Source organism: Lingula anatina, chromosome 2, assembly GCF_051362555.1.
Source record: "Lingula anatina isolate TDL-2025a chromosome 2, LinAna3.0, whole genome shotgun sequence".
NCBI lineage: Eukaryota > Metazoa > Brachiopoda > Lingulata > Lingulida > Lingulidae > Lingula > Lingula anatina.
In genome coordinates, this window is record NC_141768.1 from 4,503,395 (window position 1) to 4,515,864 (window position 12,470).

The 12,470-nt window shown below is 42.3% G+C and overlaps 1 protein-coding gene across 1 annotated transcript; it reads right to left on the minus strand.

Annotated features, from left to right (window-relative positions):
* Positions 1 to 244: 244 nt before the first annotated feature.
* Positions 245 to 12,282, minus strand: LOC106177208 (uncharacterized). Its single transcript, XM_087004417.1, has 12 exons — positions 12,117 to 12,282; positions 11,000 to 11,051; positions 10,464 to 10,629; positions 9,956 to 10,188; positions 9,526 to 9,702; positions 9,055 to 9,240; positions 8,528 to 8,710; positions 8,063 to 8,254; positions 7,654 to 7,839; positions 7,208 to 7,396; positions 6,691 to 6,876; positions 245 to 6,425 (listed from the first exon to the last, which is right to left on the minus strand). The coding sequence occupies exons 1-12, from the start codon at positions 12,162 to 12,164 to the stop codon at positions 682 to 684; spliced, it is 7,542 nt and encodes a 2,513-aa protein (XP_086860543.1). The 5' UTR covers positions 12,165 to 12,282; the 3' UTR covers positions 245 to 681.
* Positions 12,283 to 12,470: the final 188 nt, after the last annotated feature.

The window sequence follows — 12,470 nt, forward strand, 5'->3', positions numbered from 1 at the left end:
CCTATTTGGAGTAAATGATTCTCCGTGTTACCTTTAGGGCATCAGTTCTGTCACCACACCACTATCCATTTCCGACCACCCTGTATCCCTTAGGTTAGGATCCAAGCATTAAGTTAGGTTAGCATCATTCTCTTACAAGGACGCTGTTGGCTCTAATCGTTGCCTGTTCACACGAAAGTTGAAGTAAGGTAGGACACATAATTTAAATTAAAAAAATTAAAAATAAAACTTTAAATTATGAATGCTTGTTACATGTTAGTATTCGTTTTATTTGGCAAGGTCACATCAATTTAACACACAAACACAGAATAACAAATTTATCACAGTTTCCTTGACTTAAAAGGATTTACGTGTATGCCTGATATTCAACTGCTTAACTATTCACAAGGCCACAGACGATACAACGATACGTTGTGCGAGTAAGGTATACGATATTTTGAAATAAAAGTTACTTCAATACATTCATAATTTATACAAATAATTCACGTGTATATAAAAATAATCTTGTGGACTGAGAGATCAGATGGATCTCCGGCAGACCTGTACTGGTAAAATGTCATGTAATTGTCGCTCAATTTTCTCGTTTTTATCAACGGTAGTCCACCGTCATATTCAGTGTTTATTCCAATTATTATTTACTTTCTCTTCATTCGCCTGGCATCACGAACCACTGTTTTCCATTTAAACATTCTCATCCACGTTGCCGCCATCTTCACTTTCCTTATTCTTACTTTTCTTTTTCTTTTTCTTCTTCTTCTCTCCATCAGGCTCTGCATCATTGACAATTGCCTGGCTAGGGGTCTCATTGGAGGCTGGCTCTTCTTCGTTTTCTTTGTCCTTCTCTCTCTTTTTCTTCTTTTTCTTTTTCTTGCCATCTTCTTCATTAACGACTTCAACTGTGTCATCCGGTGGGTTAGCGGCAGCCTCTTCAGTTTCTTTTGCTTCATCCTCCTTTTCTTTTTCCTTTTTCTTCTTCTTTTTCTTCTTTTCGGTCACTTCGTTTTCTACCTGAACTCCTGCGGACACGTCGCCATTATTTTCACCATTGCCAGAGTCTTGCTTACTGTCACCTAAGGGAGAAGGCTCGTCACTGGAAGTTTCTGGTTTCGCTTCTTTGTCTTTCCCTTTACTGCTGTCGTCATTATCAATGGTACCTTCCTCTGTCAGGACCTCGTCGTCATTTTCTTTACTTTTCTTTTTCTTCTTTTTCCTTTTTTTCCCAGAATCGTCCTCTGTTTCCAAATTGTCTTCAGCCTCCGTCTCGTCCCCTCGCTTTTTCTTCTTCTTTTTCTTCTTTAGTTTCACGACTGCCCCCAAAGCTGCGGCGAATCCAGTACTTCCTTGTACTTCATCGTCGGGCATATCAATAACCACTTGATCGTTATCCTTGTCTTTTTTCTTTTTCTTTTCCTTTGTCTTCGTCTCACCCACGTTATCGCCATCAATGTTCACAATGACAGAATCACTTGGAGTTGGATCTTCCTTTTTCTCTGGGTCCACGGGTTCATCTTTCTCTTTTTCCTTATCCTTTTTCTTCTTCTTTTTCTTTTCTTTCACTTCTGATTCTCCAGTATTTTCAATGACGGCATCAATATCCACGGCCACTGAGGGAGCAGTAGATAAGCTGGTAGCATTCGGGGCTCCGCTGTGTACCATGGACTGTGGTACGGGCGATAAGGGCGGGAGGGTGGGTACAGTGGAAACTGGCCTCTCAGGGCCTGGGGAGTTCGGAGCTTTGGACTCCGTAACAGCGTTTTTGTCATTTGTACTCGGCACTTTTAGCTCCATGGCGTTTGTTGCAGGCAGTGTCAAGGTGTCTGTCGCTTCAGGGGCACCTGCTCCCGCTATTTCAAGACTGTCACTAGCTTTTTCTTTCTTTTTCTTTTTAGACACGCTTTCTACGTCTGGTTGATTTTCTTCAGGCTCTGCTGTTTCTTGCTTCTTGCTCTTTTTGCTCTTGTGTTTTTTCTTCTTTTCTCCAGTAGTATCATCACTAATATCCTTTTCGACAGCAGCATCTACGAGATCTTCCAGTTTCTTCTTTTTGTCTTTCTTTTTCTTCTTTTTCTTATGCTCGCTCTCACCTGCCTCGTCATCGGGGAGAGCAGGTTCTGCATCTTCAGCTTCTACAGCCTTCTGTGCCAGATCTTTGAATCGTTTCTTTCGTTCTTTCTTTTTTTGTTTCATTTCATCTTCGGCGACGGCTTTTGCAGTGTCCACACTGAGTAGGTTAACATTTTGTGCAGACTGGTCTTTACTTTTAACTGGACTAGACGGGCGTACAATAATGGCCGGTGAGCCCGTCGCTTGTGAGGCTGGTTTTAATGTTAACTTGTATTCGTCATCTTGCGAATCAGATTTTGTTTTGAGTTTATTGAGCCAAGCTTTTTGTTTTCCCGCAACTGTTTGGTTTTCTGCCTTCATTTTGTTCAACCAAATGTCTGCCTTCACCTTTTCCCAGTTTACTTTTTTCACGGGTTCAGGCGTTGCAGGCGGGGTGAAGAAAGACGGCAATTCTCGTGGAGGAGGGGTGTAAGACGGCGCATAAACCTCCGGTGTCTTTATCCGTTCTTCGGGATCTGATGGCGGCACTATATCGGGTGAAAAGACCGCCTGGTATCTGTCTGGTGGCTGGAGCTGTGGTTTCTCCATATTCCACTCAAGCATGCCGCGATTTTTGATCATTTGTGTCGGATCTTGAACAGCAAATGGTGTAAAAACTGGGCGTTCTTGGTCGGCATAGGGCCACTCGTGCGGCGTCTCAGTGCGAAATTGGGGATTGATATCAACCATGCTAAGTGGACTAAAGGCTCTTCCCACGGAGGGTTTATTTCCATTACCTTGTGGGGTCTCAGATGCACTCATTGGCCTGGATACAAGCGCCTTCAATGGGTTCCGTGGCGTATTTTTCTCAGGAGAAAATGACCTCCCTGGGATACACTGCTGCGTGGGATCCACATCAAACAGTGGTGTCATCAATGACGGTCTATTATTGATTTTCGTATCTGTATGTGTGGGTGGCACATCGGCGTGTTCTTCGTTAACACTCATAGGTCTTATTCCTGCGTTTTCCAGTTCTTTAATTTTGGTGGGCGCAACGACTTCTTTTACTTTTTGGTTCGGGTCGAGAGCCCACATTGGAGTTAGAAGATTGGCCCGGAGGGCGTTGCTCTCTGATGAAGGTACATTTGATTCAATCTCCGTAGGCGTAAAGACTTGCGCACTGTCGTCAAACTCCCACGGAAAGGCGTCTCTATCGGGATCGTCATCAAAGAGTGGTAAAGATGCTTCGGACACCGGTGAAATTCGTCCTTGCTCATCGACATCATAGTCAAGATCAGTGGGCGAAAATAATCCGAGCTGCTGGCGAGGATCAGCCTCCGTCGGGGGTGGAGTAAACGGTAGTACAGGGACGTTCACTTTAGAAAGAGGTTTCCTCAGGCGAGGATCTTCAGGTTTCACAGCCTGCGCTTCATCGTAGAACGGAGTGAAGATGTTGCGCATTGGCGTTGACTCCACGTTAGTGTGATCGTTGTATCCGGCAGGTGTAATCATACGGTCTATCAACGACATTGGGTCCAGACCTTCAAAAGGTACCGGGGAGTCGGGAGGAGGCATCTCTGGCGTGGGGCTGGATGGGGGTGTGTCGGCTGGAGGTAGACTCGGGGTTGGAGAATCGACACGTTGGGCCCGATTTTTCTCGTATTTATACAGTCTCGAATCTTGGTTCGGGTCTAGATCGCCCATGGCGCTGAAACATCGTTCCAGCTTAAGAGGATCTACCTTACGAGCACGCTGACCTCTTATGAGGGATGGATGAGGCTGTAGGGTTGATGGTGTGAACACGGGACGAAAGTCAGGGTCATCTGGATCTCTACTGGTCTTTAAAACGCTCTCCGGCAAATCCCAAGTAGGACTGACTACGGGTCTTCCAGATGGAAGTGACGGAAATCTATCCAGTTTTAATTGTGAAGGATCAGGCATATCCAATGGCGTAAAGAGATTATATCTAAGTTCCTCCACTGCTAACAAAGCGGCAGTGGCGTCAGGCTGTTTTGCAGGCTGTTCTTTAATTTCAGCGACCTTGGTTGTAGTGGGTGGCACCTCTGGTTGTATTTTCTGTGGAGGTTCAGCCTCACTTCTTTGGATCTTTTCCACACTGGGATGCCTTTCTGCTTTTAATTTTTGGTCGGCAACTGGTTTGGGAGTAACATCATTCGACTCCACAGTCACACCCAACTCATTCGTGGCAACTTTTGCATCGTTAACTTCTCTTTTCCATTTAGGTTCTGTTGCTCCTTCTGGAATGCGTTGTGTGGGATCTGTGATAGGCAAAGGAGTGAATATGTTTCTGCTTCCAAACAAACCTTTCCATGGATCTGGGTGATGCTCATAAGGCCGAGGTCCCGGCATCGTAGACGGACTCATACAGCGCTGCCCTAAGAGGGGGTCATCCTCCATCAAAGTGTTGAGAGGATTATTAGCAGTAGATTCGGTATTCCGCGAAACATTTCGTGGTTCTGTGGCTCCTTCGGGGATTACCTGTGACGCGTCGATCTCGAACAGGGGAGTAAAAATGTTTCTGTCATGTAACATGTCAGCCAGTGGTGCCTTAATTTCGGGGTTTGAACGCACACGAGGAGCTGGAACGGGACTTACTGATGGACTGATACATTGTCTCTGTCGCTGTTCTTCTACGGCAATGGTGGTCGCAGATTTCGGCCTCTGTTCTGGTTCTTTTAAGTCTGCTACAGATTCGAGTTCAGATTGATGGTAACTGTGCGTAAGACTTACTGCGCTGCGTTTCAGATTTATTATGTCTTCTTTTTGAGGTGTCCCGATGCTTTCCTCAGATACTTTAATAATCTCACCTTCATACATAGGTGTAAATATCTGATCTCTTGCCGCAGTCTCTCGCCCCGTGTTTGCCTCATTCTCTGTAGGTGTTAATAACGTTTCGGTGCGTGGTGCGTCTTGCCCCAAGGGATTTTTCCTTGGAAAAACTAGAGGCGGAACTTGTTCAGCTGGTGTTGTGGGACTCATAAACCCAGCAGGTTTCTCGTTTGATGTTGCTTTAAGGTCAACTTCGGATGACGATATCAATGTATTAGCATGTAACGGTATATCAACAGTCACTTTTGTGGGTTTGTCACTCTGGTCGTTGTCCTCTGTTAATCTTATCAGCTCATCCAAGACCTCATCAGGGTCTGTTGCATTACTCCATTCATCATCATCTTTCTCGGGAGATGGTGGTCGCACAGGCCGAGCGACAAAGTAGTCTGTCTGATCTGCAGGCATGGCAGAATCATCAGGTGAAAATAATAAGCGGTCAATTTTAGGATCTGCCACGTCCAAATACGCCGGCAATTGTTCTGTTGGCTCAAGATACGGTCCTCGCATCGTGTATACAAATGGTGGCGTTTTGGGTGGTGGCGGCGTTGGCTGGGGTAGGTGGTGTAATATAACGTTGGCATGGTCACTAGGCACTGCATCAGCGGCGTATTCATCAGGGTAGATAGCATATCCCGGGGGTGGGGATTCAGTGGGAGTCAGGAAAGGTCTGTACACCGGGGTGGGTACGCGTATATCTTCAGGTTGAGGTGTATGCGAGGGAGTAAACACTGCATATTCGCCACGCTGATACTGAATGCGATGCTCTCGTCCAAACTCAGTCGGAGAAAGCAGAGCTCTATACACGTCATTTAGTCCGATTATTGGCACAAAACTAGTGTCCTCTTTTGGTGTCAAAGTCATAAGTTCTTGTGCGTGAATCTTTTTCATTCGCGGAGGGCAGCTCAATGCTCGTCTGAATTTGAAGTCGTCCCGTTGAAGCTCTGGCATTAAACAGGCGACCTCAATGTCCTCAGCCGAGACGCCTGGATCCCAGTCCTTCCAATCGTTCACAATCCCGCTGTCGAAACTTTTCTTTCTGTGCCTGGGGCGTCTTTGCACTTCCTCTTCCTCCTCTTCTTCATCCTCCTCTTCTTCTTTTATACGCTCCACGTCCGAGTCGTCACACTCTTCAGGTAAATGGCCATGGTAACCGCACACATCACAATATTTATTCAGAAGCGGACACTCCTTGGTCTGATGATCGTCCGTCTTGCAATATCGACATATAGGACAATCGCGACTCCTGTGACCTTCCTCTTTACAGTGCTTACACTTGAGAGTCTCGGCAGCCTGCTTCTTTTTCTTTTTCTTCTCAGGGGGTGGTTCTCCCTTGATTCGATTGAAAAAATGTTGCAAGTTCTCTCTCATGGTAGCAACGTGTTTGGCGAGTGTAGCCAAGTCAAGAGCCACTATAAAGGTCAAAAACCCACCAATGAGTGCCATAGGTACGGTTGCTGTGGCAACGACAATTTCGACCGCGGCTTCCACCGGGACGGGATCGGGAGGTTTGACTACAATAACGACTGCCTGACCTGAAATTCAAAGAAATATCCATGTTAATTAGGAGGATTTTTTACTTAAAAAGCCAAAAACCCATTCACCTCTCACGTTTTTATCGTTCTTGCCTCAAACAGAAATACCTTTGTTATTCTAAAATATGTATAAGATGAATACTAATATCCACTGTTACATCCTTTATTCCTAGCCATCAACAACCAGTTAGCTAACATATTACACAATACAGCATGACGGGTCTTAGACCAAAAACCAATACAAATACAAATAAACCATAGGTACCTTGACACTCTGGTAAAGAACGAGGGCTCCACCCGGCATCCACACACCGCACTATTCTACTGGTCGTCCCCTCTGGGAACACAGTGCCGTTAACTTCACACGTGTACGTCAGGCTGTCTCCGTACATGTTCCCAGTGCCTTCCACTGTCATGTTAGGGTAGATTGTTATAGGCCCACAACTCATTACTGAAGAGATAATAATAATAATAATAATAATAATAATAATAATAATAATAATAATAATGATGATGATGATGTTGCTGCTGCTGCTAATGCTTGGAACGGATGCTTTTTTAGGAGATTCGTTTTCGTGCATACCATACATAACCATTATACTACTTCATCAATACCAGTATTGTTCCCAGTAAGTTTTTGATGAATACATTGCATTTGCTTAGATAACAAGTATGATGCAGAAAAGGCTACCACTTTGTGTTGAGAATGTACAACTTTCTACCAACTAATGTAAGGTGCGAAGTTTGGCACACTTGAAATGTGTTCTTTTAAGTCACGTTACCTTGGCAAGGTTCAATAGTGGCATTCCACAGGCTGTTCAAACACTGCATCATTCGGACTTTCTCTCCAGTGGGAAACCTGTATCCATCGTTGCATGTCAGTATGGCCCAGGAGAAAGCCTCCGTTGAGTTGTCTCCCGTCAATGTGGTGTAGTTTGGGGCAATTATATTGGGGCATGGTACAAGGACGTCTAAAAATTAAAGATACGAAGTGAGTTTTCTAAATACTTTTTATCAATGCTATTCTAAATACTGTTCATCAATTTCTTCAACAGTATATCACAAACACTTTATAAAAAAAGATTCTTTCTACAAATATAAGTTTATACGTTGCTATGCATTTGCTGTTATGCATTTATCGGTTATGTATGTAGGTTTTCGCGTGTGTGTGTGTGTGTGTGTGTGTGTGTGAGTTTGAAAAGGTCCGTGTATGCTCGCCCCAACTCACTTTCACATGAAGGAACGACAGGTGTCCATAGTCCGTTTCCATCACACGTCACGGTTTTAGTGTCATTCCCGTCTGGGAACTTGTAGCGATCAAAGCAGGTGTAGTTCGCCACGGACCCGTAATTCACCGTCGTGTAGTTCACTGTAGCATTGGCGACATACGGCGGAGGATCTGAGCAGTCCAGGGCTGAGACAAAGGAAATAATGACTTAGATTTTTTTTCTCGAGGTGAAATGTGTTGGCTACAGGTCTGTGATTTTTAATTCCTCAAAGCAGAATGAAAATGAAGGTTTTTAAAGAGGATGTCTACCTGTCGGTAAAAGAGACTAACGACAACTTTTCTTACCACAGATAATTGCTCGAAGAATAATAAGCTAACGTGGACGTGTGTCATTTACCAAATTACTTACTAGTTGCTGTCAGCGTGGCCGGGTCTGGAGACCACTGCTTGTCGCTTCCACACTGGATGTAAATAAAGTAGACCCCAGGGGAGAAGTGGTAGTTGGCGAGACACGTGTACCGAATCAGAGAGCCATACGTTGTGGTCGGATTGCTCCAGGGAGTAGCATTGGGTATAGTGGGCACCGTAACACAGTCTTTTACTGCAAGAAACCAAACACGCAGCATTGACGTAAATGTTTTAAGTATAAGTCAAATATACACACCACACCCTAAAATTATTATTCAATAAACATAGATATAATAATTGGTTGTTCAACAAAAACATTTTTGGATCCATGACTATTGTGCATTATTATAGTGTCGCCTTCTCTGTATCTTGGCCCTGTAAAAGTCTGTCTTATATTTTCAAGCTACAATCATTCCTGTCAAGCAGTTTTTTCAATTTTGCTGCAATCAGAACTAAAACAACTCACTCCTGCAGTCACTGACGGTATCGTTCCAAGTGGCATCGTTTTGGCAGGTCACGTATTTCACCGTCTCGTTATCCGTGAACTCGTAGCCAGTATTACAGCTGTATGTGACGGTGGTAAAGGCAGCGGTGGCCGTCGTGTCTGGGGCGCCGTTCTGTATGGTTTGAACGGCTGGGCAGGTTTTAACTGAAACGATAATATGATGTATGATAATACGATAATATGAGTAACCCGTTTGGCGCCGTCTTCTATATTATCCTCGATCTCATGTAATTAGTGATATTCTTTATCAACAGATAATCATGCATCATATACTTGTCAGGTATTTTTCTTTTTTGTAAGAGAATAAATATGCCATTATTTAGGGAAAAAACTGACATGTAGGCATTATGACAAATTTAGGAACATGTCTGTGATTATTATGGTCATGCAAGTAGAAATAAAGCCCCGCCATTACACAGAGCAGGAGGCTTCTTTTGTGGACAAAATTAAATAAATAAATAAATAAATAAATAAATAAATAAACTCACGTGTACAATGCGGTGGTGTGACGTTCCACATGCCGCTGGCATTGCATGAGATGATCATTTCCTTCACTCCAGGTGAAAACTGGTACCCGTTGTGACACGTGTAGTTCAACTCGGACTCGAACAACGTGTTGTATCCAGGCTCTATATCTGCGTTATTTACGGTGGGTGGGGTCGAGCAGTTTTTCCCTGGATAGGTTTTTATTTTTGATATGGTTATTGACAATACAAATATCATTTTTGACGGATGCACTTACGCTTCCTCTACAGAATACCAATATAATGGATTTTTAAACCAGTAAGAGACAAGAAACAACTGAATGAAAAGAAGGTTATCTTATTTTTTGTGTTTACATTATTTAGTTAAAACATTTTCAGTCAATTTAACAATCGCATAGATACACCCGTGCAGGCACACACACACACTTACAGAGAGAGAGAGGGAGAGAGAGAGAGAGAGAGCAGTATACTTACTAGTACAATCGCTTAGAGTCTCAGACCACAACCCTGAGTCGAGGCACTCCACGGCCTTGTTCTCTGTGCCGTCACTGTGCTCATAGCCTGAATGACACTGGTACCCGATCACGTTGCCGATGACATTCAGAGTCGAATTTGTCGTGGCATGAGTCAACGTCTGCGCTGTTGGACATTCTAAAATGAAAATAAAAAGTTTATTTCATGTATATAATCAGTGTGCAGAATATATTACATGTATCATTCTCATATTTTACAAACCACAACGATGTTCCTATCACCAGCTACAGATCTCTTTCTCGGTTATGTGTGCGATGTGTGTAGTTGGTATCGGTGTTTTCATTAATGTATGCAGAGTATGCTCCTGGTTTTATACAATTTTGAGAGAATTAAGAAAAAAAAACAGAACAAAACATAAACGAGTTCTTACCCCCTGGTCTTTCACAGATATATCCGTTGACGGTGGTGGCGCAGTTCTCGTCAAACCAGTAGGCCCCTGGCCCAAACACGACACAGTCTCCGTCGCCATTGGGCTCGGCCACGGGGGAGAGACCCCAGTTGAAATATGTGGTGTTTTCGTTGTTATTCAGGACCCACAGAGATGTACTGGCATTTTTAGTGAGACCAATCCAAAATTTCTGACTCGATCCCAATCCGGCGGGGCTGAAATACATTTAATTCTATGTGCATTATCTATTTTATTTTGTAACTGATCAACTGTTTATATTCTAGGATTTTTTTAGTTTTTTATTGGCTGAACAGAATTTTATGCACAGACACAAACAACTACCTTCTTCACATTATTGCACATGCGCCAAGTTTAAAAACATTGGACAACAATGTAATCCAATGAAGTATTGAGTAAAAAAGATGTTAAAAAATTAAAAGACTTAAATGTTTAGAATTACACAAATATGCATCTGAACACATTCACTCACGTAATACTTGAAATCCTGGTGTTCTCCCCACTGTCTGCCACGGTGGCCAGATATCCTCCCAAACCCTGGCAGGCAGTTTCTGCCGCGGAGTAGTCGACACTGCCAGTCTTCCTGATGTAGCAGAAGCCCTGCTCCAAGGACCATTGGTTGGAGGGACAAGCGGCGCCTTTGGAATAAGTGCAAATCAGAAGCCATATTAAAATGTTCTTGCCGTAGCATTTGAGCTTTAAACTGAGGAAGCGTGAAATGCGTTCTTTTTTTGGTGTGAGTTTATGAATCGTAGGATGTGGACGTTTTAACAGATAAGACATCAAAATCTCTATAAAGGATTGCAAAAAGAACACAGGAATGGTCATTTAATAATAATTAAGTTTTTCGCATAATATCATTTGATGGCCAGATATAACAGAACTAGGTGTGTTGAGCGGATACGTTTGTCTCATACATATAATTAACCCTTAAGCCACTAATTTAGCCTTCAATTTCAGAATTACTTGTGTCTAAAATATGGGTCTAACATTAATCCCAGCACATACCTTTCACATGGTGGATTAAGCAGAAGCCAAAAAAGACAATTGCTACAATCTCCTGAAATAAAAAATGAGTGTGTTTTAAACATGAGTGTGTTGAAAAAACAAAGGAATATCATTTTACATCGGAGCTATTACCCAAATACCCAACTGACGTGAATATTTTATTGCAATAATTACATATGATAGGCCTCTGGCGCATGTCTATTATGGAATTTGATTCATAAGTATACAGAATATTTATTTTGCCTACCACAATGGTAAATCCGCAGTTTTCGATATCGGTGTATTAAACCTGGAAATCGATTTCCGATACGTTCTTTATGCAGCCCGAAAAGGCGTCCCGCACAACACAGACACAGAAAACCAGTCGATAAAAACACCTTAATAAAACATGCCAACCTAACCTCAGATCGATAACAAATGGGTAACAAATAGGAAACTGCTGAATACTTACACGTTTAGGGTTAATTTTCGAATGTCATATTCTAATTCAATGCAAAACAACAAATATTTTAAAGTGATTTTGATAACTTCTGATTATCATCTGATCAATATTGATAGTCAAGCTTGCATTTTAGTTATATTAAGGAAATTGGATCACGGTTTCTCATCATTTTCACTTATTCAGTAAATTCAAATTGAAATCTACTTCTGTAGCTCAGGCAATAGCATTTGCCAATTTACAATGTTCTATACACTGATATACTACCGTGTTAGATATATATACTAAGAAACAAAGATATAGATATGTACTAAGAAACATTTAATCCCAAAGAGACCGTCACCGCATACGTTTTGTAAGTTGCACAAATAATGCCTGAACAATTTTTATAATTAACATCAAACCATATGTCTAAAAGGGACGTTCGAGTGAATTTGGAGCAGAAATTGGCGACCTTTTAGGATTTAAATGGCGGGAAATCAAATATCAGTCATTTCTACAAGACAAAATATACTGGCCAAGGAGGGGGGGGGGTGGCAGCTAAATAAAAATACTATTTGTATGTTCATTTACACCAGCCTGATCATTTGCAATTAAACATCATTAGAAAATCATCAGTATGAGAACAGTTTAGTACATACAATGCGATATGGTCTTACATGTACAGGACGCACTTACCTTTCCCTTCATAATGGTAAGTAATCCTAAACGTATGGAATTATACATATCCGTCGTGTTCAGGTCATATTGTGTCTGTGGAAAACATGTCCTATGACTATACTAAATCAGTTATTTAACAAGAGAAAAATAAAGAAGTCAGCTTCTCTCCGCCATTTTAGTTAACTAAAGCTTTTGGAACTGATTTTAAAGAAAGGAAATCGATATATCGCAAGGCAGCTAATAAACAAACGTCGGTAAGGTCAATACGAAGACAAAGCATTTGTAACAAATCAATCAGAAAATTTGATCCAAAATCGTTTAAGAAATGCCAAGGTCAGGTAAAGTTGTTCGTGGGCCGTTGAAGGAAAAACA